The sequence below is a fragment of the Saccoglossus kowalevskii genome, chromosome 22 (genome assembly GCF_978046115.1).
Source record: "Saccoglossus kowalevskii chromosome 22, keSacKowa6.1, whole genome shotgun sequence".
NCBI classification, from domain to species: Eukaryota; Metazoa; Hemichordata; class Enteropneusta; family Harrimaniidae; genus Saccoglossus; species Saccoglossus kowalevskii.
The window spans coordinates 26,411,528-26,438,741 of NC_140662.1; the positions used below are offsets into that span (position 1 = coordinate 26,411,528).

At 32.6% G+C, this 27,214-nt stretch overlaps 1 protein-coding gene across 1 annotated transcript in view; it reads left to right on the forward strand.

The window, feature by feature from the left end:
• The window catches only part of LOC102801861 (uncharacterized), a 63,680-nt gene that overhangs the window by 30,576 nt on the left and 5,890 nt on the right, over positions 1–27,214 (forward strand). Inside the window, exons 2-15 of the mRNA XM_085495854.1 lie at positions 1,044–1,121; positions 3,654–4,147; positions 4,820–4,999; positions 8,480–8,597; positions 9,397–9,567; positions 11,155–11,375; positions 14,469–16,420; positions 16,989–17,067; positions 17,404–17,495; positions 20,025–21,932; positions 22,375–22,458; positions 23,500–23,627; positions 25,021–25,132; positions 26,461–26,526. Of these exons, the coding sequence (XP_085351980.1) occupies positions 3,679–4,147; positions 4,820–4,999; positions 8,480–8,597; positions 9,397–9,567; positions 11,155–11,375; positions 14,469–16,420; positions 16,989–17,067; positions 17,404–17,495; positions 20,025–21,932; positions 22,375–22,458; positions 23,500–23,627; positions 25,021–25,132; positions 26,461–26,526 (5,580 nt within the window). The 5' untranslated portion in view covers positions 1,044–1,121; positions 3,654–3,678. The remainder of the gene's footprint in view (positions 1–1,043; positions 1,122–3,653; positions 4,148–4,819; positions 5,000–8,479; positions 8,598–9,396; positions 9,568–11,154; positions 11,376–14,468; positions 16,421–16,988; positions 17,068–17,403; positions 17,496–20,024; positions 21,933–22,374; positions 22,459–23,499; positions 23,628–25,020; positions 25,133–26,460; positions 26,527–27,214) is intronic.

The window sequence follows — 27,214 nt, forward strand, 5'->3', positions numbered from 1 at the left end:
AAGTGAGGCATATGATTGTTTTGGAGTGTACACTTATATCAGCAAACAGCATGTATAGATTTATTACACACTTCATAATAAATGTCAAGGCAATGTACATGTACAGTTAGTAATGCATAATATTGAAAGCTAAAACCTAAACATCTGTGTTTTTGTTTACTTATTACAACCAGAATTTATAACTTCTATTGTTTTAAAGGTCATACACTGTTCAGTGTTTACAGATATAAAAAGTCAATAATTTTTTGAAAAAAGGTTATATTTTTTTGTTTTTTTATATTTTTAATGTAAATATATTATTTCACTGTGAACATGTGTGTACATGTATTTCTCAGAGGGAGCCTTGGTATTTGTAATGGAATAAACTCAATAATTGTAATCGAATTTTAAATGAGGTGAAATTTACACTAATAGTGTTCAACTATGCCAATTATAAAAGAAAATACCACACTTGTGTTGTTATGTCATGCAGGATGTATTCTGTAAACATTGATTTATTCTCTAAGGGGTCATTAGTTTTGAAAATAACGAATATTAGATCCAAGCGAAAAATAAAGTATCTTACAGTAATCCGAGACACTGGGAGAATTGAAAATTTACACATAGCAACGTGATATAAACTATTGTGTGGTCAATTTGGGAAAGAACTAGATGTCTTATATCTAGTACAAAATAATCTCACTTTGTGTTTATGAACTCGTTACAATGTAGAACATATGTTACAGTACTTATCAACATGATTCATATTAATATCATTTCCTGGTAATTATTCATCGGCTAATTTGATAAAAATAATCATAAATATGCATTTAATAATAACATCAAATTTTGCAGGAATCAATAACTTAATATTTAAAAAAAAATATTATGTAGATAACATTAGTTGACAATGTTCCTCTCCAATTATATACCGGTAATCGATTGTATTTTTGATATTAATAAAACTAAATTGGTTCTATAATTTAGTTCTTTTTGATAGGACATTTATTTGGCTGAAATTCAAGTTTCTAAATTCAACATATTTTTTGTTTCTCTGCTTCCAGATTTGAATCCAGATTATGAAAAACTTATATAAACTTGTATTTAATATTGAAATGACAAGAACTGTAATTGAATAATTGGTAAGTGAATTATATAATTTTTCGTTTATTTACCTCGAACAAACGTTTTATGGGAAGCAACATTCCTTAATCTTTTCTATGTTTTGTTACTTATGTAACCATGGCAACTGGTTCTTTATACTTATTGAAGTTCTTCATGTTTAAATTCAGAAGAAACTATATACATTTTGTAATTAACAAGAGAGAAATCATATCCAGTCTATGACACATGATTATGAACTGGTTGTCATGGTAGCCAGGTCTGGCAAGATTTCATCAATTACTGGAAATTAACTTAACAATTTATAAATGACATAATTTTTTCTGAAACCATTTGTCCAACATTTTGCATATATTTATGCATATGTTAACAATTTGGTTGACTTTTGGTTATAATAAAGATTTTTATATTCTTGTACATCTATTTTGTGATGGTTGACAAATGTTGACTTTGGCATTCAAAGGTTAAAGGTTGAAGGAAAACCACAATCTATTGGGCATTCAGCATGTACTCTGTTGTCATTATGTTGGATTCTCTGCACCACAATAATTACAATTAATGACACAAAACATTATATCATCTCATTAATTATGCATTTATATAGGTCATTGAACGTGTGTGATAAATAGATTTGTCGTGACAGAAAGATTTACATTGTTTTATGAATTTGTATTTATCAAATAAGCTTGTTTTTAGCTCCGCTGTCAAATTAGTTGAGCGGAGCTTATTATATGAGTGATTGTCCTTCGTCGTCCGTGTCAACAATCTCTCAGATTTGTTCTTTTCGTGATGATATTTTCAAGTATCTAATTTTGATGAATATTTTTGTCATTTTTGGTAGAAAGTGATATTTTTGAATTCTTGTTGAAAACAGCAAGTCAAATTGCTTTGATATTATACATATTGTTCATTTTCTAATGATATATTCAGTTCTTTAATTGAAATGTGCATTGCTAACAGCGGAGCTATCTTAGCCGCAGGCTGAGTGTTTTCTATAGATATAATTAAACCACATTTGGATTTTTTAGCTACAATGTACGAGTTGTTTTCTTGGCATGACTTTTACATGACTGCTATATTATTTCTAGTGTAGTTGTAATAACCGATATCAACTGTTTTCTTGGCATGACTTTTACATGACTGATATATTATTTCTGGTGCAGTTGTAATAACCGATATCAACTGTTTTCTTGGCATGACTTTTACTTGACTGATATATTATTTCTAGTGCAGTTGTAATAACCGATATCAACTGTTTTCTTGGCATGACTTTTACTTGACTGATATATTATTTCTAGTGTAGTTGTAATAACCGATATCAACTGTTTTACTGCAATGCAAGATGGTGATGGACAAATCACATGACATCATAGAGTTAATATACCTTTTAGAGCTGCATCTTTTTTCCGCTATGCTCTGTATGAACTAAACAAAAGAAACAAATTCAACCACTATATTTGTTCCTGTCTGACATTGGGGACTATTAATTTGGGTTCTGTGCTCATGTACATATGTCCAGAGTCATTTCTCTGTCATGCTTATCACATTCAATCTCAACACAAAAACCGTGTCAATTTTTGTTACCATTTGATGAAATGTGGCCAACTGGCAGTCATTTTTTTTATTTTTCTCAAATTTGCTAAATTCTGATACACAAATATGATTCTTGGAGATGAACAAAGTGTTTTCATGCAAACTTTGTACGAGGATCTTGTATATTGGGTTGTAATAACCGATATAAACTGTTTTCTTGGCATGACTTTTACTTGACTGATATATTATTTCTAGTGCAGTTGTAATAACCGATATCAACTGTTTTCTTGGCATGACTTTTACTTGACTGATATATTATTTCTAGTGTAGTTGTAATAACCGATATCAACTGTTTTACTGCAATGCAAGATGGTGATGGACAAATCACATGACATCATAGAGTTAATATACCTTTTAGAGATGCATCTTTTTTCCGCTATGCTCTGTATGAACTAAACAAAAGAAACAAATTCAACCACTATATTTGTTCCTGTCTGACATTGGGGACTATTAATTTGGGTTCTGTGCTCATGTACATATGTCCAGCGTCATTTCTCTGTCATGCTTATCACATTCAATCTCAACACAAAAACCGTGTCAATTTTTGTTACCATTTGATGAAATATGGCCAACTGGCAGTCATTTTTTTTATTTTTCTCAAATTTGCTAAATTCTGATACACAAATATGATTCTTGGAGATGAACAAAGTGTTTTCATGCAAACTTTGTACGAGGATCTTGTATATTGGGTTATGATTCAAACTGGTTAACATTTTTTTTAGTTCATGTTCAGTTCTGATACAGTTGAAAGTTTGTACAAAGGTACTCATACTGGTACATGTAGGTAGGTAGGTATAGGTAATACTATAGGTTGTTTATTTTGTGTGACTTGATCAAATTTATGGTAATTTTGTCTAAAATTGTAGACTGTAAATTTGTCCGGAATCATTTCCAGCAGATAAACAGTGCTTTGTACCAAAATATTAAAATATTAAAACTTGAATGTTTCTGGATTACAGAGTTGATCTTATTTGGTCCTAATATATGATGGATAGAATTGAAGAAATTAAGGATTTTCAAACTTCTCTTCGAACTGATGAAAATGACAATAGGGACGTCAAATGCAGCGATGTGAAAGATGACACACCGTGTGATGCTGAGGGCAACACAACCTCCTTGGATGAGGAGAGTGACTTAGTTGCCATAGCAACAGACTTGGATGGAACCGATGACATAGCTGCACTTCTAGGGAATTCCAGCAAGGCAACAAATACCACACGAACACGGCGAAGAGACTGGAAAAAGCGAGTTGCTGACTACGTGAGTAGTCTGCCAAGCATTGATAAATATGAAGAGCTAGGGGTTTTGTCTCCTCTTGATGAGGAGAGCCTGGATTCAAAGAGACCTAAATTGGTTGACCAACCACAGTGTCTAACAGATAAAGCTGAAAGTGATGAGAGAGTTGAAGAATTATCACCCAGACGTCAGTCCCTGGGAAGACTTAGAAGTGGAGGTGAGAATCAAATATTATTATTTTATAATTAAGTTGGTCCCTGAATTCACTTTAAACTGGTCACAATAATTTGCTTTTAGAAACCCCACCCGCAGTCTCTCAGTTTAGAAACAGAAATTTGTTGATGTGTGAATTAATCCAATCTCTTGAACGTCATTGAATGTTTTCCAACTGGTCTATATAAGGATCATTCTGAGCGTATTATTGCGGTTTCACACAAACCAGCACAAAGCGGGACAATTACTTATCTTAATCTGAAACAAGCATGGATTAAAAGGTGACTGGGTGAGGAATATTGAGTGACCAGATAATGGGCAGTATATCCAAACAGTATTCACAACAAACATCACTGAAATTATCAATATTTTACATATTTTTTAACCTTGTCTTTGAGCAATTGAAAGCGTGTTATAGTGGTAATTTTGTTCATGGTTTTCGTTCTAAAAAAGGATGGGCTGCGTACGTTAATAATAAATAAATTATTTGTTGAAATTTTAACAAACATGGCATGCGCAGCTGTGTTGCAAAGGATGAAATTATTTCGTAATCTTTTTTTTATGTCAGATAATGTAGTTTTACTGGAGCTATATGTCCCCCTCCAAATGATGTTGACATTGACCCTGATGTTACCAATTAAAATAATGAACTACAATATTTCCTTTTCTCCTGTAGATTCCATATCATCTAGTAACCTAACAAGTCCCCTTGCATCCTCATCTTCTGGTGAGCGAGCTTTCCGTCTATGGCTGGACTCCAAGGATTCAGAAAATGTAGCCATACCAGACAGTCCTGTATCACCTCCACCTGCTGCCATGGTAACAGAAGATAAAGAAAGAAAGAAATTAGCTAAAGGTAATGTACTTTAAAAAACATGTTACAGATGTGGACAGTCTTGGATGTTCTGTGTGTGTATATTGCAGAATTCGTCAATAAATTTCTAATATTAGTTAACGGTGAGCAAAATAAAAGAGAATATGATGTTTGTTAAATTTTACCATCTTTGAAATACCATAATGAAATAGTCACATTCAATCTGGTTCTTTGTAGATTACATTTCATGTTAGTGTGGTTTGTTAACTTAATTCCAATCAGCAACATCCCAAAATAAATCATCATTAAAAACTTTTTTTTCCTGTGGGTGTAAATTTAATGAAAGTTGTGATTTATTTGTCTGGCCAGGTTTTCATAATCCATCAATGATACATACTTGACAAAGCATCTCTTTTTGAGTAATGTTATTGTAAGTTGTCAGTTGGTTCATATTTCATTGCTGTACTTTTATAGTAACAAATCAATCCAATCTGAGAAATTACATGTTGTTGTTTTTTCAAATATGCTCTATTGTTTATAGTTTAGTATTTTATTTATATATATATATATTTTAATCAGAGTTAGTAGTTAATTAAATGACAACAAAAATTACTCATTTATCAGGATTGTACAATTTAGGTGGTTCTTTCTGAATTTAAAACTGAATGCTTTTATGGGTTCATCTTGCTTTTAAAAAGTCAATATTTCACAGTTAGTTCCGAAATCTGAGTCTTAATTTGCAATTTGAATACATTTAAAACTGTATATAACATTTTTTTTAGTTATCTCATATTATATTCAGTCAATGACTTATAAGACGAGGTTATGTAAGTAAGGTGATATTGGATGAACATGTGCAAATTCCAAAATGATTCCAAATTTGACAGCTGTGCATTTTGAGAGATATTAATGAGTGAGTCTATGTAAGAACTGGTTAGTGTTTCGATATTTCATAAATTCCTTAAACATGTATAATATTATATTTCTATTGTCTGCATATCTTTAGATGTAGAATTCAATTTTATTTTAATATCCTCCATAATTTCTATAAACTTTCAAATATCATCATTTGAAAGTTCTGATGATTCTCGGTCTTTAAGATCCAAAATTGGAATGTTCACTTTCCCAAATTTCACTGTTTTACCTATATTCATTAAAATCATGTACACTTACCTAAAGTTAAAGCACTTTACATCATATTTTCAATAAAAGTACATGTCCAAACTTTTTGAAACCTAAAAAAAATTGCATAGCTGTTAGGTGACAGCAGACATAGTGGGGACAATAATTCAAGTGTACAAATCAAAATCTATTGATTCATCATGGTGTTGATTCAGCAAAATGTAAGACGTCGATACGTTTAACCTCTACGTGATGTATTTCATTGTGCTTGACTACATGCAACTTAGCGATGATCAACTCTGACCTATTTCTCACCAGCTTCATTATTCTAGAAGGTAAATTAAAACGAGCTGTAACTGTCAATCAAACTTTGTGAGACCAGCGGGTCTGTCATGCTCTGATTGTAATTACTGTTAACAGATTTAACTTTACGAGAGACCATGCCTTGTGAAGCGGAAAAACATTTATTTTCTAGCCAAAATTTTGGTGCAAGGATTTGCACATGTACATATTTTTGATTATTTCTTTGTAAATTTTGGTCCAAATGGAGACAATTTGCAATTGGCTAAAAATTTGGATAAACGTTTTCGGATAAAAATTGCAGTTTAGTCTGTGAAAGGTAACAAAATTTGACATTGGCATTCAAAGAGATTACGACACAAATCATGGTGATTTTATCAAAAATATCCTAAATATTCATCAAATAGTTAGCAATGAAAACATACATACTCTGTGCTACTGGACCAACTTGTCTTTTCTTTGTATGTTTTTGACATTTTATTCTCTGATACAGGGAATTATGTGAGGGATCCAATCTCATTTTAAAGCATCTTCTAAAGTGACAAGTGTAGTTCTTTGTTGTTAATGTTATATCCTAATTTATTGGATTTAAACTAAGGAATATTCTGGAATTTCTTATTTATTACAAGACATTTTGATTCTGAAATTAATTTTTAACTGAACACGATGCATGCTGAAAGCCTGCACTGATAGCCAGAAAAAAATGAGGAAAACCCCGGCACCCACAGTGTAGTTTGGTAGAGTTTGTGTTTATTGTTAAATTTGGACATCTCTTGTATACTTGAAACATGTTGAGGGAAACAGTAAAAATACTATAAGGCAAACTTGTATCAAGTTGATTTATTGAGACAATCAGTTTCATTTTGATATGTGCAAATTACAGAGATTTCTCTATAGTTAAAATAAGTCATATTTTAATGATTATATAATTTTTAGTTTATGCACTTCTTGTTGTGCTTCTAATAGAGCAAATATGTTATCCTTGTGTTACAAGTAATAGACAAAAAAAATTTAAAATCTCCATCATTATAAAAACAAAAGTATTTTTATTGTTCAACACAGAGGGCATGCTTACTGCTCCAGTTAAATTGAGAATGCTTCACATTAAGGGACGGCGTCAAAAGATCAATGTCGGATAAAAAACTTATTTCCTTTAGTTTGGGGGTGGGGGGTTTTGACCTCAAAAAGTTTCCATCCTACAAAAACGATTTTATTTTTTAATGAAGTCAAAAAAATCTTGGAGTATTTGTAGTTGTTTTTTTTCTATCCAATCATGTACAGAAATAACCGAAAAGGGAAAAAAACAGAAAAATGGTTTGGTTCGAGTGTAAATCTGTGCGTCAAATGAGGTGCATTTGTAAAATCTTTTTACACCCACCCGACAACCAACTGCTATGCAATACTACTGTCCAATTATCAATTTGTATTTAATGGTGAATGTAGTCTGACGCCATGACCAATATTTATCAATTAAGTTTCAGTGGGGGGTAGGGGAGTTTTGGAAAAAAACTAAAGGAATTAAGTTTTTTATCTGACATCGATCTTTTGACGTCGTCCCTAATTGATACAAATACAAATAGACTTGAACTAAAAATTAAATTTGTACCAAGTTTATATAAACCTACAATATCTTGAATTGTTTTCAAAAATAACATTTCTCTCACAACTTTGAGTACCATCAATGCCTATGGCCAATTGTAGCAGATGAAGGTCACTATGAGTACCTATTTAATTTATTCATGAACTTGTGATATTATTTTTCATATCGAGCTTTGATGCAGTCGTTACCATGGTAATGTCAAAAAAAGACATGAGGTTTTTTGACACTTGGGGATTGTACGACTCCTTCTGAATCCTGCAGGAATGGTGTTGACATTCGGTGGTATTAAACTAAGAGCAAATTCAGTCTGTTGAATAGTGACGTTCAGGGATGTATTCACGATCGTCCACAATTTTTAGTATAAAACTCTATTTCTAAGTGTTTAGTCTATTGCCTTGATGTATTCTTCTTTTCATGCCCATTATTTTTATTATTTTGTGTTGATTTTTTTCCCGCTTCATTTATATCTAAATTTTTATTATATATTTATTTATTTCCAGGTAAATTGATTCGATCCTCAAGTAGTGAAGATGATCTCTCATTGGGCGCTGACGCAATGCATTACACTCAACCAGAGATAATTGGTCGACCCATGTCGGTTGCAGTTCCTAATCCTAGGTCAGTTTATATAAGTTTTTCAGATTTGTGTCTTAGTAAATCAGGCTTCAGTATGTGATTCCTCTAATGAATAATATGTAAATTGATTTCACATCAAATCACGTTTTCACTTATTCAATAACAACATACTGAAATAAAGAAAGAAAACATTTTAATTTCACAAATCAAGACTTTTGTAGAAGCAAACTGGAACTGAGACAATATTTGTTTCCATTTTTTCTAACTGGCATATCCATAACAAATGTTGAACACAGAACACTAGCTTGCGATCTAATGTGACAATGTAGTTGTATTTAAATTATTAAACTTGGGAACTTGCATGTCGGGCACTTTCAACAGCGTACAATGCCATTAATTTATATTCTGTTGTGGATGACTAGTTTTTATCTACCATGCAGTTGCTGGACGAAGTGCTTACAAAAAAACATAAACATGTGACTTGTATATCGAGACACTATGTTCAGTTTGCATGTTTGTATGCAAGGAAATACAGGGACAGGCAGCTACTATAAACATTGAAGAGAATGTTCCATGAAACATTTTTGAGTGCATCATGTTTATTACATAGGTATCTAGGATGTGTGCAACAAGTCCACAACTCCCATATCACACATTTTCTAGTAGTTTATTTTACCAATTTTTGAAATATTCAATAGTTAATCTCACTTGCTGAATGTTGAAAATTCCATTCAGATCTCAAGAGACATTACATTTAACAAAAGGCTGTTGTTGCAAGTGTCCCTGTGTCTTTGATTAAACATTAAAAATTGTGCTCATGTATTTCTCATTTTTTTCTCAGTGCAAAACAGTCTTTGACAAATGAAGAAATCTTAGCATATGCTGGTCGAACAACAAGTTCAACACCAATAACAGTCAATGATAAAAGATCAAGGTTATCCATGATGTCGGAAAAACATAGCAGTATGACATCTGATCTGTCAGAATTGACAACCACAACAACAATATCAAGGTAATTACAAAATTATAATGAACTTTTCTAGCACAGTGTTTGTGACTAAATGTTGCTTTAATGAAGTGAAAATATGGTTTGGTGTTTGGTCATGTTGAGTACTGTTTTGGAAAGTTTTTTTTTTTTTCATAGTGACAATAGCCTGATTACAATATAAACCAAATTGATTACTGTAAAACATGTTTTTTTCGCGAATTTAGCGAGAGAACTGATTCGCTAATTAAAGATGTCGCTAATGACTTTATTATAAATTCAAAATGGCCACCAAACAACGTTTTTTTTTCTCCACACACACTTTGTAAACAACACAAAGAAAACGTACTGACATGATAGATACACTTTATTGAAAAGTAAATAGATAAAAATCTGGAGCGCTTCCTAGTTACACTTGACAGTTTTTCTTTGTTTTATACAGGTGGTAGCATTGTTTTGGCACGCGACAGACAAGTATTGTGAAAACAGGAAATCAACAATGACAAGAGAGATTCGCTAAATCAACATTTCACTATTACATCATTTTACCACAATTCGCTAAAATTGCATGTCGCTTTTTCAACATGTTTTACAGTAATTTACATGTAGCTTTCACCTATTTGTATTTCATACATCACATCCTTGCTTTTGTCACTTGAGAACATGAGTTGTTAGAACTCTGAATTAATAAATTGATAGTCACTACATTACAGCCAATATCTATGAATTGACTTCAAATCAGTTAAAAAAAACTTATGATTTTGATGACAAAGTGGTTTGTGAAAAAATTGTAAAATTATGTGAGGTTATCACGAAGATACCTCAAAGTTTGTACCATAACAGTGCAGCAGCAGTATCGACCAAGGCGCAGTGGATGTTGATGCGACAGCGTACTGCCTACTGCATACTTTGAGGTACCCTCGTAATAACCTTATTATTATACATCTTTTCCTTTGTACATCATGAGAATGCCGAAATTCAATTTGTTTAGAACAGAATCAGCAAACTTCTTCTGGTCAAACCCTGGTGGCAGCCATGTTTGTTTTCATTATTAGAGGACACTTATGCATGTAATAATTTGATAGTTGGAATTCGCATTTCCTAATATGGTAGGATAAAAATATCCCGTAAAATACCGCAAAATTTCGGCACGCTGTAACTTATGGCGTTTCGGTGACAGATGTATAGTAATCTAGTTTATGTAATAAAATAACCTTGACATTATTTTCACTAGAACAGAAATTTTTGAAATGATATATGTGCAACTGAAAAATAGTATTGTCACTACAGTATATTTGACAATCATAAATTCCAATAAAAGTATGTAAATTGCTTCAATTGTGTGAGCGACAAATTTTCATGAATTTCACATACCTGTGAAAGTAGCAAAATTTTGAAGCAGTAAACATTTTTCTGGAGTCCTACAACATGGAGTTTCAGTGACTTTCGTGAAAGTTTATGAAAATTCCTTACAGCAAAATTAAAAAAAGTTTACAGTATTTGATGCACTTTTACACCATTTCTTATATAATGTTTTAATTCTCAATTAAAAAAAAACACTTTTATTTTTACCTGTACATTATGTACATTATTTGTTTATTATTGAATTTACAGTGTTGAGGAATTACTACAGGCTCGTAATGATCCAGAGGAACTGTTATTGAACCTTGGGTTTGGTATGACGAAGGTAGAGGATACCACATCAAGAATCCCAGAGAGATTTCTTAGACAACCATCCCAAGCTCAAGGAATCAATGTACGACAATTCCTGGAACATGAGCAGGAGAAGGTAGAGAACCGAGCGGCTGCTGTTGGTGGATATATTGGGATTGAAGGTGGGTTTTGTGGTTAGAAAATGCATTACTTGGTTACTAGTATATTGGGTTTGAAAGTGAGTTTCTGGGTTTGAAAAAAGGGTTTCTTGGTTATATTGGGTTTGAAAGAGGGTTTTTTGATTATATTGCATTTGAAAATGGGTTCCTACATTTAATAGAGGGGTTTCTTGGTTATATTGGCTTTGAGAGGGGTTTCTTAGTTATTTTGGGTTTTGAAAATGGGTTCCTGGTTTTAAAAGGGGTTTCTTGGTTATATTGGGTTTGAAAATGGGTACCTGGGTTTGAAAGAGGGGATTCATGGCTTATTTGGTTTGAAAGTGGGTACTTAGGTTTGAAAGAGGATTCTTGGTTGATTGGGTTGAAAGTGGGTTTCTGAGTTTAAATGAGGGGTTTCTTGGTTATATTGGCTTTGAAAATGGGTTCTTGAAAGAGGATTTTTGTTGTTGTATTGAGATTGATGGCGTGTTGGCTTGGAAAATGGGTTTGAAGTTTGAATAATGCATGTGTAATATTCACTGCACGCAAAATATTTATTCTCTGTAAATTTGTTAAACTTTTTTGTTTTGTTGTTTGGCAAACTCCACAACTCTTTCAGTGTTTAAAATCATTAAAGGGTGTTATTGGTGTAACGTTTCTTCCCTCATATCTATTTTATCGCTTCCCACTACTGGTTGCTAGGCATTCTGACCTTCACCATCTGACATTTTCAGTCTCACTGATATGAATCAATATATGTTGAAAACCAGTAGTCTAATTGCTTTGATATTTGATATATCAGTTTTATAGTTTTGATGAATATTTTTGTCATTTTTGGTAAAAAAATAATATTTGTTACTACTGTAAAATCTGTATTAGAAACCGCGGCTTCTATTAAAATAGTACAATGCAACAGAGGGGATGCGGCTTCTATTAGAGCATCTACACATATGAGAAATGATGAATTTTTGGTTCTCAATTATTCGAAAAAAATGGGTGCGACTTCTATTAGGGATGCGGCTTCTAATACAGATTTTACGGTATACATACCTTAGGTAGACTTCTGTCAGATTTGTTCATTTTTTGGCGATATCTTCTCTATTTTTGGCAAATAGTTTTGTCATTTTTGGAAAATTATATTTTTAACTTCTTCTTGAAAACTACCACCCTAATTACCTTGATACTTGATAGGCAGGTACTTTAGATAAAGCTCCGTCAAATTTGTTTATTTCATGTTAATAAAGTTAAGTCTCTATTTTTAGCAATTTGGTAAAAATTATTTTTTTGTATTTTTCTTGAAATCTAATTATCTTATTGCTTCAGTCCTTGAAAAGCCTTTGGTGTGAAACTTTATCAAATTTGTGAAAATATAATTAATTCTCTATTGTTTTGTAATTTTTTGATAGTCTGATTGTTTAATAATTAGAAAACATGTATAGGTACATGTACATTTGTTTATCCTTGCTCAGATTTGTTCTTTTCAAGAGTTTTCAAATTTTTAGGCATATTGTTATCATCTTTGGAAAAAATGTTATTAACTTCAGTGCTGAAGTTCCGAAATTGCAGATTTATGTTCCATGTAACAGGATTCTTTTTAATACAGTACTCTGAATTTTGCTATTACCCCAGTATAAATATCCTCTACATCAAATCCATCCATTAACTCTGCACACAGAACTTCTATCATATGCTATGATACAAAATGCTTGCCAAATGACTAACAGTTGAGGTATATCAGCTGATATGCTGCTTGCATAATTTTTTTTGGTTAAAGTAGAATGGTTGATGGCATGGTTAAAGGCATCCATTTTTTCAATGTCATCTACCCAGTACATTGATAGATCTGACATTTTCTACACAGTGAGATGAATAAGTAGAAATTAATTTTTTGAGTTCAAATGCATAAAATGATGAGAAATTCAGCTGTCTTTTTTTGAAAATTAAATTCACAGGTATTGAACGATTTCTTGTAAGCTCATTGAGGTAGGATGTTTATTGTCATAGATGGTGGTTATTTCTTCACTCCAATGATGTGATATCACAATTATGCAAACTAACATTTTGCATTTGTATGTAGCTCTTACTCAGTAAGCACCAATGGTTATGTACCTCTTTTGCACTGGGGTTTAATTGCTAAATAGTGCCCTCATCTGGTGTTCTTCTTTAACACAAAATGAATTGATTTTCTAGTTAAAAGGAATCGTGTAATTTATAGCACGATATTCATAATGGAATGTTGCAATTCACTACATGATATTCATAAACAAATGGTGCAATTCACAGCACGGTATTCATGAAGGAATGGTGCAATTCACAGCACAATATTCATTATCTATCAAGTAAAGTTTGTTTCTGTATATGAAACATTTTGTACAGATAAAATTATACACAATGTCAGCCAAAGAAATATTTCATTGAAAAACTAAATTGAAAACTGTATTTATTTATTAGAAAATGCAATGATGTTCAATTTGTAGGATATTTTTCTTCAGAAACCAAAATGGTACAACATGTTTTGTTAATAGTTTGGTTTATTGTACATTTGTGTAATATTAAAACTTGCATACGAGTGCCAAATATATTTTAGCACCATCATTTTTGAAATACTTAATAAACATTCCTTTTGTTTTTAATTACAAATAGCTTTTATGTATTTTGGACAATTTCAAAACACATTCATCAAGCAACCATGAAATGATCTGTTCTGAATGCTTTTGATCAAACAATACCAGTGAATAAAATTGTTTAGTACTCTATTGCAGTTAAATTTGAACAGCAGCAGAATTATCGCTGCAAAATTTCACAACTTTTCCTAAATTCCTGAAATTTTACACATTTTTCTCTTGTAATTACTATTATTTGATAGACACAATCGACATTTTCATCTGTGTGTGATTTTTGAATTGTACCTTCAACTGTTGACATGCATCGATGGTATGTGTTACTTTGGTGTCAAACTCAATTCTATGTTGTGTACAAATTTTATGTCATATTTGATAGTTACAATTTCCCAGTGCAGCATCGAAGATGAGCAATTTAAATTACACATAACTGACAAGAAATTACATTTGTGATGATAATTTAAGGCCATTTTTAATTTTCATGCTTTTTTTTCAGGTGCTGGTGTTTTCCGCAAAGGGGGCGCCACGGTCGTCAACAAAGTTGCCACAATGAACAGCATTATTAACCTGATGAAGCGAAATGTAGCACAGGCTTCAGAAGAGAAATCAACAACTTCTATACCTTCCAATTTCACTAAAGAAATTACTATAACTGATGAAAAAATTAAAGACAATGAAAAAACAGAAAGAACACTCTCCCCATCATCACCTAGGAAATTTGTGTCTCTTGTTGCCAAGGCAACTAAACAGTCTGATAACTGTCAGGGGGAGGACAGTGCATCTATCACCATGGAAACCAGTCCTCAAAGGAATCTGATACAGGAAGTGATAATTGAAGAAAAAGAACCAGATATATGCAGTCAAAAAACAAAACATTATCTTGAATCTGGTAATAGAAATAATTTATTTAACGGGTCATTAGACGATCCTGATTCAACCCCTGTGCCAACAAGATATGTGAAAGATGAAAAACATACCATTGATGAAAATTGGCAAGAAATTACCAAAACTGAAATTAGTGAAATTGCAAACTTTCAGGATTTAGAGCACAATGATGATGACCAATGTTTGCTCGAAAGAACACTGACAGAAGAGGATATCAAAATTGCTGCCATGGATACGCTGGAGGATGAAATTCATCCTGTTGCTGTCATGGTTATCGATGATATCGAAAACAATGACCTATGTAACATTTCTGACAGCTTTACTAAAAATCAGATTGATCATGTTGCCAAGGTTCCTGATCCTGTTGTAAATAGATGTAAAGTTGATACAATGGTTACAAAAAAACGTGCTGAATTCAGTGATGATGCTTTTTGGATGAGAAACTCAGATAGCGTTAGTACAAACAAGCCAGATTTTTCGAATTCAGACATTTCTACAAGAAAGTTAAAAAAAGACAGGCTTCAGTCTGGCAAGCAAAAAGAATCAATGGATGATGTCAAAAACTGTCCTGTTGTCTCGGTGGAAAAGTACACACACCTCAAGGAAATCGCCAAATTTCATATTGTAGATACTCGGAAACTTGAACAGAATTCAGCAGAAAGAACTTTGAAAATTACCTTACTTTCTAGTCAGAATAATAATAAAGAAGTAGATAACAAATCCGACAACATCCATGACAAACTTTTGAAAACAAATGAAAATGTTTCTGTTGAAAGCATTCCAATTGTTAAAACTACGTCTACAGTCATTGATTCCCTAGCAAGTGAAACAATAGGAGCAAGTCAGGTGTCACATGACAACTCAGGACGCCATAATTTGATAGATCTCAATGCATCTAGCGAATCAGTTAATAGTACTGAAAATAACGCTGAGCGCAAGGATCAGTCATTTCAGGAAAGCCTGAATTCTAAGTTTGATAATATTTACAGTGCAATACATACCATTGAAGATAGTATTTCTGCGGATGAGCGAACACACAGACGAGAATGTTCTGATCAGTCAGGGAAGGTGTTTTCGCACACACCACAAAAATTTGGGCATTCACACACAGCAGAGAGTGTACATGAAACTACAACAGACAACGATGAATTATTTGAGAAAGCAAATTATACCCACTCTGAAAGTGTAGATTATTTTGAAGATGATAGTATTCTTAGAGAGACTAATGCCAAAGATGTGCTTGAACAAGTACAAAAACATTTGCGGAAAGCATCAAAAAAATTTGAAAGTGAGAAAGCAAATGTGGCACATTTTGCCAAAACGAACAAACCTTACATTGAAAAAACTACCACACGAGACCAGTTGCTATGGAAACAAGACGATGCAGCAGGGAATAACATGTACAAAGAAAAAAATAGCTTTGTGTGCACACAAGTACTAGGTAAAGATTCAGATTGTAAAATGTCATGGAAACCACATGCTAAAGAAGAGAAAGAGAGAATTCATCATCGAGAAATTAAGAGAATGCCACAAGTTCCTCAAGAATCTTTTGAAATTGAGGAGGCAAGTAAAAATGTTGTCTTTATTAAAATTTCCATCATTTTTTGGCAGTATGTACTGTAATTACTCTATTAGTAGCAAATGTGTTTTACATAAAATGACAGGTCTGTTTGTTTCCCAAATAAGTTGTTTTTAATGATCTTGTGTTTTATAAATGCAATTTTTTGTTTATTTGTGTCCTACTGGAGATGTACATCAAATGGAACAAGTACAACATTTTCTAGATGATATGTTTAAAAATTTATGTCCTATTTCACAAAATTCATTGTGCCAGGTAATTTCTAGTTGTGGAAAATAATTTTAGTGACCTTTCACCTATCTGAGTGTTACTGTAGAATACTTTTTGCTTAGAATTTATTTTCGTTATTTTCGCTGAAAGGATGCTTCAGTGAAAATAAAATCCAGCGATATTTTTTTTCCTATGTCTCACATTCAACTTGTCAAAAATCATTGAAAATAAATTCCATACAAAACGCCCAAAAAGATTCTTCAGCGAAAATTAATTCCAGCTAAAAAGTATTTCACAGTATTTTAATATATTCAATAATTGTGGAAACTATTTTTTTTCTAGATTGACAGTGGTGACCAGACCATGGAAGACTATTTCATCCAGTCAAATAACAGTCCACCAAATCGTAGTATCACTTCAGGTATAAATGTTGCCATTTATTTCTACTGTAAATCCCTTTACTTAACCAAGAGTCAAATTTTCAAGAGTCGATGAAAATGGTAAAATTTGGTAGTATGGAAAATGTTTCTCGGGTCCTACGTCATAAAGTGTCAGGTGCATTAGCAAAATTTTTTCTTCACGAAAGTCATATACCCGTAATTATCAAATCTTGAAAATTAAGTTGTTTACTGTATTCCTTTTTTACTACACAATAGCAAATCATTGTTTATGAACTGTTGCTACATTATTTAATTAGTGGGAATTGTTTGAATATTGCTTTGTAAATAATTCTTTATTTTTTTTGTTCACTCCCAAGGCACCTTGATGCGCACAGCCAGCGCACAATCAGACAGCAGCGGCTTTGCTGATGACGCAAATGTAGATATTCCTGTCCCAATTCAAATCAAGGTGAGCTTAGTCTTTATTATTATTATATTGTGTTTGTGTCAGTAAATGTACCTTTAAAATAGGAGAAAGTTGCTAGGATAAATATATATAAAATATTTCTTGGTAATTATTCAATTTTACCAGATGTTTTGGGAAATGTACGCTGTATCATTGATAGATCTGAATCAAATAAATGTCCTTGTTCTTTACTGTGCAAATTGCAAATACATTTTGAGACTACATGACATCTGATCATAAATAATAATTTATTGTGTTATCCTGTGCCTGGTTGAACACAAGCATCTTAACTAAGGTTGTATCTGTGAGTGAATGAATATTGACCGCTAGCTTGGCCTGCCTCATTTAGTCTGTGTCACACTCACTAGTTAAGTTTTTGACTCCCGTGTGCGAAGCACAAAAGGGAGTCTTTGCAGTTACCCTGTCTGTATGTATGTATGTATGTATGTATGTATGTATGTATGTCACTTTTTTTGTTCCACCGTTATCTCAAGAACCACTAATCAAATTTTGGTAAAACTTGGTACATAGATGCTCTGGGATAATGCGCAGAGTTGATTAGGTTTTGGTAAAAATCTATGAATATTAATTACCTAATTTGCATGATAATTAGCTGATTTTTAGCTGTTCTATGACTGTTCCACTGATATCTGAACAACCACTCATTGGATTTTGATGAAATTTGGCACATGGATGCTCTGAACTAGTGCACAGATTTGATTAGTTTTGGGTAAAAATCTATGAATATTAATTACCTAATTTGCATGATAATTAACTGATTTTAAGCTGTTCTATAACTGTTCCACTGATTTTTGAAGAACCACTCATTGGATTTCAATGAAACTTGGCACATGGATGCTCTGAACTAATGCGCAGATTTGATTAGTTTTGTGTAAAAATCTGTTAATATTATTAATTACCTAATTTACATAATGCTTAATCAATTTTCGACTTTCCACTGATATCTCAAGTACTAATCATAACATTTCAATAAAACTTGGTACATAGGTGTCATATGACACTGCACATACATGATAGTTTTTAGGGTAATATCAGTACATATTAATTACCTAATTTGCATAATTAATTAATTTTCAGCTTTTGATATTTCGAGTAGTAATGATCACGTTTCAATGAAACTTAGTACATAGTTACTTGAGGACTGTAGGAAGACCTAATTAGTTTTTGGGTAAAAATTTGTGCATATTAATCACCTTATTAGCATAATTAATTAATTTTCAGCTTTTCACCTGATATCTCAAGTACTAATCATCACATTTCAATGAGACTTGCGACATAGATATTCTAGGACTATGCAGAGACCTGATTAATTTTGGGATAAATAAATGTGCCTATTAATTACCTAATTTGCATAATTAGTTAATTTTTTGCTGTTCTATGATGTCTAAAAACCACTAATTGGATTTCAATGAAACTTTTAAAGAGTACCCATCACATTTCAATGAACCTAAGACTGTGCACCATATTAGTTTTTGGTAAATATTTATGCTTCTTAATCACCTAATTAACATAATTAATTAATACTGATATCTCGAGTATTGATCATCACATTTGAATAAAACTTGGTACATAAATGCTCTAGGACAATAAACAGTCTGATTAATTTTGGGTTAAAATCTGTTCATATTAATTCTCTAATTAGCATAATTAATATTTTTTTGGTTCTAATCACATTTCAATGAAACTTGGTACATTGTGCAGGGGTTATTAGTTTTACACTTACCGGGGTAAATCTGTTCATATTAGTTACCTTATTTGCATAATTAGTTTTCAGCTTTTCCGTCAATATCTCAAGTATAAGTAATTTTGAATTACTAGTAATTTTTAATGTGTCTTCAAAACTCTCAGCACACGGGAGTTCTTTCTAAGCTTTCTTTGATTCAAAAATTAGATAAATATTATGTATTAGATAAATATGGTATTAGGCCAAAACAAAAATAGATTTATTTTTGGTTTCACGTACTTTAGTTTTAAAATGGGCTGCTTTTTTTTTCTTCCTTTTTTGAGTACCTGTAATTGAAAAAAACAAAAGAAATAATGAAAGCTGTCACTTGGTGGGACACAACTCTTGCCATGCATGGCCAGGTTTTCAATTTAAATGCTAATTACTTGGCAAATAATGAATTGTTCAAAGATTATCAAGCCATACAACTTGGTTAATTTATTGTCCAGTTCAACACAAAGAGTTTGATGGCATCAAAACTAACAATTAAAAAAATCTGGAACAAGAAACATATTTATTTTTTTGGTTTGGTCATAAGATTGTTAACATATTAATGACCACACTGATAAGGTACATCAAAATAACCACATTCTTCACCAAAAATAGCTTTTATATATTTTGTCGCATTTTTTTTAATCATTGTCATAACCTTTATAAAGAATTTTCTGCTTTTTCGTCATTTTTTCTCTTCTTACTGACAGAGGTCTTGAAAGCGTTTGCTGAAATATAATTCAAAATTTGCTTTTCTTTTAAAAAAAAACACTTCACTTTTATTTATTTTTTCTCAGTTCACCACTATGGATAGTTGTGACGACATTTCTGACCCCCAAAAAGATGACCCAAAACAAGTTAATTCTCATCTGTCAAATGTAAAAATGTCATCCTCTGAATCTTCAGCATCTGATGTTACCATAGCAACACAATTTGAACGAAAATTTCCCTATACATCTGAAGAAAATAAGAAAGCGGAACTTACAAAAACTGCCACGCCAGCTCTGCCTGTAGTTTCGTCCATTTCTCATGCCAAGATGCCTGTATCTTGTTCAGTCTCCTTGTTGTCTCCAACATCAACTTGTGTTGTATCTTCAGAGCCAGCAGTATCTGGATCACCTGTTATCCCTGCAAAAACAATGACTGCTTCAACTGTACCTTTAGAAGTTGAATCACCATCTACTTCAAGAAAAAAATTCTCATCAGGCTCAGTATTATCTCCAGCATCTAGTGAGTCCCCGTCCTCTTTGCGACCGGTTAAAATCTCTCTTACTGAACCTAGTCCCGCTGAGGAAGTTGGAACGATCTTAGAATCACTGCAACAGACTATAGAAGAAACTACAGGTGCCAGTCATATAGAAATTAGAAAACGTCCACGAAGGAGAGTTCGAACTGAGCGATACCTTTATCGATCACGGTCAGGAAGTGAAGACGAATTCGTAAGAGTGCTGGCAGAAGTTCTTCCTGAAGATCCTGACGAAGGCAAGAGAAGAGGAATATTGAAAAGAACATCTTCTGTTGATTGTACGCCAGAATTCAATGTACCGCGAGGAAGGAGATTGCGAAAGACGCGTAGTATGGATGAAGATCGTGTGATGGAACAGAAGATAAGTATCGAAAGTGAGATATGTAAAGAGAAATTGTTATCCGAGAAAGATTGTGAGATGAAGATGAACATGACATTTGAGAATAGCAGAGATGCAAGAAAGGCTTTTCGAAATGAGAAAAAAGGAGACCAGGAGAAAGAAAATGTTGTTCCCCTGGATATTAGATGCAAGATGAATGAACATGAAAGAAGGTCCCAGTGTGAAATAGGCATCATGACAGACGCCATTGTACCAGAGGACCACATTGTAAAAACTGCTAGAGGTTTACAGAGAAGTGGAATTGTGGTGAGTGAGAGTGTGAACATGCAATCTTCTCAGGAACCAAGACTGGATCCAGAGAAAGAAATAGGTGTCATTACTGATGTTGCATCTGATAACAGAAGTAATTCAAACAGTGAAAAAGCTGATACAAATAAGGTTATATGTAATGCTGTCATTGGAGGAGTCAAAACTGAGGTTGAAGTGGATGCCGAATACTCTACTGAGAATCAACATCTAAAAAAGACCCATTTGAATAAACTTGACATCTCTCCAATTCTACGAACGTCTACTTCATTAGATAGTAATCAAAGCATGTCGGATTCGTCGCTGATAAGCGGCAAACAGATGAATATTGGGACTGAATCCATCATGAGACATCAACACGTGGTGTCTCCTACAGGTGAGCGGCATTATGTCGCGTCAGAGCCATCGCTAACCGCATCAGAAGACGGTGATCTCATTGATAGGGTTACCAGATCCAGTCAGTACCCAGGATCGGAAAAGTCCTATCGTAGTGTTGATGGCCGAGAACGTAATTGCCCACCACGTTTGAAGCATCAACAAAGCTGGGCAGAGGAAGCTAACTTGGACACAGAGCCATTTTTGAATGATTCCCCACATGAAGCCTTCATGGACGAATTATACGGCCGTTCAAGTAGACTTTCAAAGTTCCTATCTCATGGAAGCAGCTATGAGGATGATGATGTCACTCCCTTAAGAGAGGATGAGTTCATTAGAGTTATGAGGGGTGGTCGAGAGGTTTGGATGTCAAGACTTGAATATGATAGAATGAGGGATGAGCTAATCTTGAAAGCTTTGCTCCAACAACCAAATCATGTAAGTGTCTCCTACCATTTTCTGAAATAAATTTATTGTCTACATTTCAAGTTAAATCAGTGCACAATCCATGTTAAAATTTTATGTAATAGACCGTATTTACGAATGGTCGTCAAGATCTTCATGCGACTGACAGCCAAGCAACTTGTTGCCCCCCCCCCTCCATATAGTGTTCGATTCTCAACCACCATCATGTTCACTTACAAATACCATGGTTTCCATGGCCACGGAAGCTGTAGACTAGGAGTGTAGACACTACTCTGGTGCAAAAATAAGTCTTGTGGCTCTCTCTCTCAATAAGATCTCAACGACCATTTTGCCTTCAATGGCCATTTTGTTTTCAACAGCCATTTTGTCTTCAATGGCCATTTTGTTTTCAACAGTCATTTATTTTATGCCTGTTGTAAACTGTCAATATAGTTATTGTATTTTAATGTTACAGGCTAATCGTCGAGTTGGTCTTCAGTTGCCGCCTATGTTATTTCGAGATGAGCCAACACAGTGGGAGACACTGACAGAATTAGAGGTACTGTAATGCAAACATAATTTAAGAGATTTTCTGATAAGTTTTATAGTATAGTTTGTGGATTACAGCAGGTGCGGAAAAAAGATACACCTATTCATTCACAAGTACTTTATTTGCTCCATTCAAATCATATGTGCTTCAGCGAAAACAATTCCAAGCGAAAATTTAATAATTCACAATTTTATTTTTTACTGCTAGAAAATAACTTTTTACCAAAATGGTAATTGTGTGTAATTTGACAAACTAGTAAAGATATTTCAACCTGGGCAAAGTTGGATTTTTAAAAAAACAAACTAAACATTTTTTCTTCAAGTGCCTTTCAACTAAAAAAGGTACCCCATATTGTTTATTCTTCCTATTTACCCATAATTTAAATTTATTTGAAAATTGATAAATCATGATTTCAACTATCTGTAAAGCAAAGTTGGATTTATCAAAAAATACATTTTCAGTTTACAACAATTAAAAATATTTTTTTTCAAGTGCTTTTCAACTAAAAAAAAAACCCATATTGTTTAGCCTCCATGTTTACCCGTGATTTGAAATTATTTTTTGATAAATATCATGATTTCAACTATCTGCATTTTTTAAAGTCAGTGATCAACATTTGGATTAGGATATTTAACTCATTAAATCTATACACCTATACTACTGTACATGCATGGCATCGACCACCTCAGAACTGTCAATATAGTTAGTACTGTCTTTAGAAACTTAAATCAATTTGTATACATGTATAGTATTGTGAAAGGACAACAGTGGGTACGTAGGCAGCCATTGTGGCAGGATTAAGATGCAGAAGCGTCGTACAAAAGGGGATTGAACAGTATGTTTTGAGAGTCAATACTTCTGCCCTGTGGTAAGCTTTTGTCCACTTTAAGAAAGACTGTCTAATTGTTATGCACATTGTTGTGGCAGGTGAGGTCATACAATGTCATGGAAATTAGTTTTATTTGTTTTCTTGTGGACGTGGTTGGTTTCATCATTCATGTGATAATTGGTTAAAAGTGAATGAATATTGTTGTTTTTCGATTTCTCCAGAGCGCAATGAAGGAGATACGATATTTACAGCAAGGTGTGCAGAAATATAAAGCAGATCTTATATCGTTGGAGATCATATCAGGTCAACAGTTTGAGTCGGTGTATGATCAGTTGGACCCGGAAGAAAGGTAAGGATTTTAGTTTCAGTGGACATTTGTGAAATGAGTTGAAATATATGGGAAGCCAGGTTCACTTGGTAATTTTTTTCTCAAAGAATATGTGTCTTTATTCAAACTAAGTGGATCAGAATTAAAATCAAATTAGTTTCTTTGATAGATCAGTATTCCTTTCATTGATAGTCATTGAGTCAGTCTTACTGCATTAACAAATTAGACCTTTGTCTAGCTTAGTATAGGATTAGACAAAACATGAATGTAGGGACATTATAGTCTATTTTAATACAGTTTCACAAATACATGGGTATGGGTGGGTTCAAAGTGGACGCGCAGACATTTTCAAAAGAGAACATGTTCTATTGCCCATGTAGTAACATAGGGCATGTAATTCCTGAAACTAGCATATCTTAGTATCACCCATATTTCATTTTTTTTAAACTTAGTTCAATACACATTGTTTCATTATGTTTAGTTATGCAATGAAATTTTCTGTAATTGGTCCATGACACCAAATATTTTTTTTTATCTTGTATTTGCCAAATATATTACAAATTTCAAAGATGAAACTCTATTTGGCAATACAGAACAAGGTAACAGCAGTTTTATGATTTTATCAGCTAACCAAAACCTTCACAATATACAGACCCCAACCCTCCCCTAATTTCCCTCCCAACATCAGCATGTATTGTAATTGTGTCTGCAATTAAAAAAAGGCATTTCTATGACAAGACTATTATATACTTTTATACTACACCAATCCCAAGAAAGTTACTGTCACAATCTACCAATTGAACTCCAGTGAATTTTCACCATGACAGCATTTAGGTTCATATTGATAAATTATGTTACAGATACCGTATATATGTGGTATTAGGCCTAGGGGTTCTTAACATGTAAAATCAAGGAAAGTAAGGGGTGGGCTTATACCCAAGGACCACCTCAGAAAAGATGAATATTTTTTTGTTTGTCCAAATGAGATTTTTTGTTCACCACACCAGATTAGGGGGAATATTATGTCTTATTTGGGAAATAAAATTGTGAAACGAGTTGCAGAATAACAGAACAAAAATTTATGCAAGTTTTTTCTTGTGAAGGCACAAACCAGACGATCTGTTTAGGGCCACCACATACTCAAAAACCATTATCAATTTTCATGCAAAGATATACACACACATTTTAATAAACAACATCTTTTCTACAGTACTAAAAAAACAATTTATACTGTTGTAGTTGTTTCATAATCAGATAATTAATCATCCCTGACACTTTTCAGTGCCAGGAAATTTCATGTTTTTTTTAGACATTGAGACATTGTATTCATAATTTTAGTAGTCTTTTCTCAAACAGTAGAACAACCATTACTTTTTTGTTGAATCATTCAAACAACCATTCTTTTTTTGTTCAGAGATGATTGGGAGTCTCTGAAAGAATTGAGATTGAAGATTATTGAAGAGGTCTATGAGATGGAAAAATTGTTATCAGAAAGAACTAAGACAATTTCAAAAATACGTGATAAGGTATGTTTCTAGTTTTATGTGACCTTAATTGAACATTGTCTCATGACCTATTTTGATTTTTTTTGTCCAGTGACTGAAATGCCAGGTGACCTCAGTTGACCTTTGTTCTAGTGACCTCAGTCGACCTTGTTCTAGTGACCTCAGTTGACCTTTGTTCCAGTGACCTAAGTTGACCTTTGTTCCAGTGACCTCAGTTGACCTTTGTTCCAGTGTCCTCGGTTGACCTTTGTTCCAGTGACCTCAGTTGACCTTTGTGTTAGGTGACCAAGGATGGTATTTCTGTGTTCTTTCCTCGATGACCATAATATGAATAATTACATTTTTTTGAAATTGAATTATGTTTCTCTTCATTTTATTTTGACAGTCATGATTTTCCATCGGATTTGTTCATCATTGTATTTTAACATGCCTATGCATGTATATCAGTTATTGAAAGGAGTCTTTCTCAGATGTAACAGTTTCTCTGGCACAATTAAAAAACTTAGTTTAAACAAAAATTATTTACATATTTGTCAAAATATTGATAATGTATATTTATAATGCTATCTTTTATCGTCATGTCATCCACCAAGATGCCCCAATCTTTTAAAACGCTGAAAAATAATTAATTTTGTTAATTAAGTAATCAGTTATTTCTTTAAAAATAATAATGGTTTTCATTTTCCTTGTCATAAATGTAAATGGAATAAATGTTTTGCATGTTTCAAATTTTTGCACTATTTTTTTTTATTGTTGAATTATTTTTTTCACTTTATTTAGGCACATAGAGTACTATTATGGGATGGATACTATATTCAAGCAAGTCACTTGTGAAATATTTTTGAATAAACTAGGATTTAATATTTATGTGAAATATTTTTTTTTTCATTTCTGTCTTTGAATTGAATAAAAGCATGTGAATTGTATCTTGAGTAAAAAATAATATCATAGATATTTTATTTATATATTTAAATATAAGTTCATGCAAGTGAGTGAGTCATTTTATGAAATGATTTTGAATGAATTTGTTTTTTATTTGGAATACTTTTTTTCAGAATCTAAGAATTGAATAAAAGCATGTAATTGTATCTTGAAATAAAAATAATTTAGATACTTTATTTATATTTTAAAAATATTAAATTAAAAAAAATAACATTTTCAAGATGCAATATTGATCTTTGCTGTGAACTAATAGTGTCTTCCATGCACGTTATTATTCTTTATTTACTTTTTATGAAATTCTGAAAACTTTTTTCTTGTTTGCTTTGAATCTTCTGTTTATTCTGTTCAGCTTTCAACTAAAAAGATGAAAGTTTAAATTTTTTATGCATACTGTTTTATTTTCTTAGGGACATCGACTACATGAAGAAACAGTTCCAGAACATCTTTGTCAGAGTTTAGATATGATTAAACAGGTATATAGCAGTCTTTGTATATGTCCAGTGGTTTTGAAGAAGATTTTTTGTTTTGTTAAATCCTTGTCATGAGACATTGTTAAGTTTATGAAGACAAAATTTCACTGTGACTCGATCCCTGTTTCCCTGGTCACAATTTTGTAATGTTATCGAAATCAACAAAATTCAACATTATCAGTGATATTAATACTGTGATAATATAAGGTTATTACGAAGATACGTCAAAGTATAAACGAAGAGAGTACAGCGACAGTATTGACCGACGCGCAGTGGAGGATAATGCGACAGCGTACTGTCTTAGTGCATACTTTGAGGTAATTTTGTAATAACCTTATTATTATACATCTTTTCCTACCAAGGATACATCATGGGAATGGCGAAATCTGTTTAGAACAGAATCAGCGAACTTCTTTGTATGAAGTCCGGTCAAACCCTGGTGGCAGCCATGTTTGTTTTTATTATTAGAGAACACTTATACGCGTAATCATTCCATATTTGGAATTTGTATTTCCTAATATGGTAGGATAAAAATACCCTGTAAAATACCGCAAAATTACGGAACGCTGTACTTTATGGCGTTACGGTGACAGATGTATAATAATGACAAATATGCTACTATACAAGGCATAATGATCGCAATACAATTATAAAAAACAGCAATATTAAATGTTTTCTCATACTAATAAAA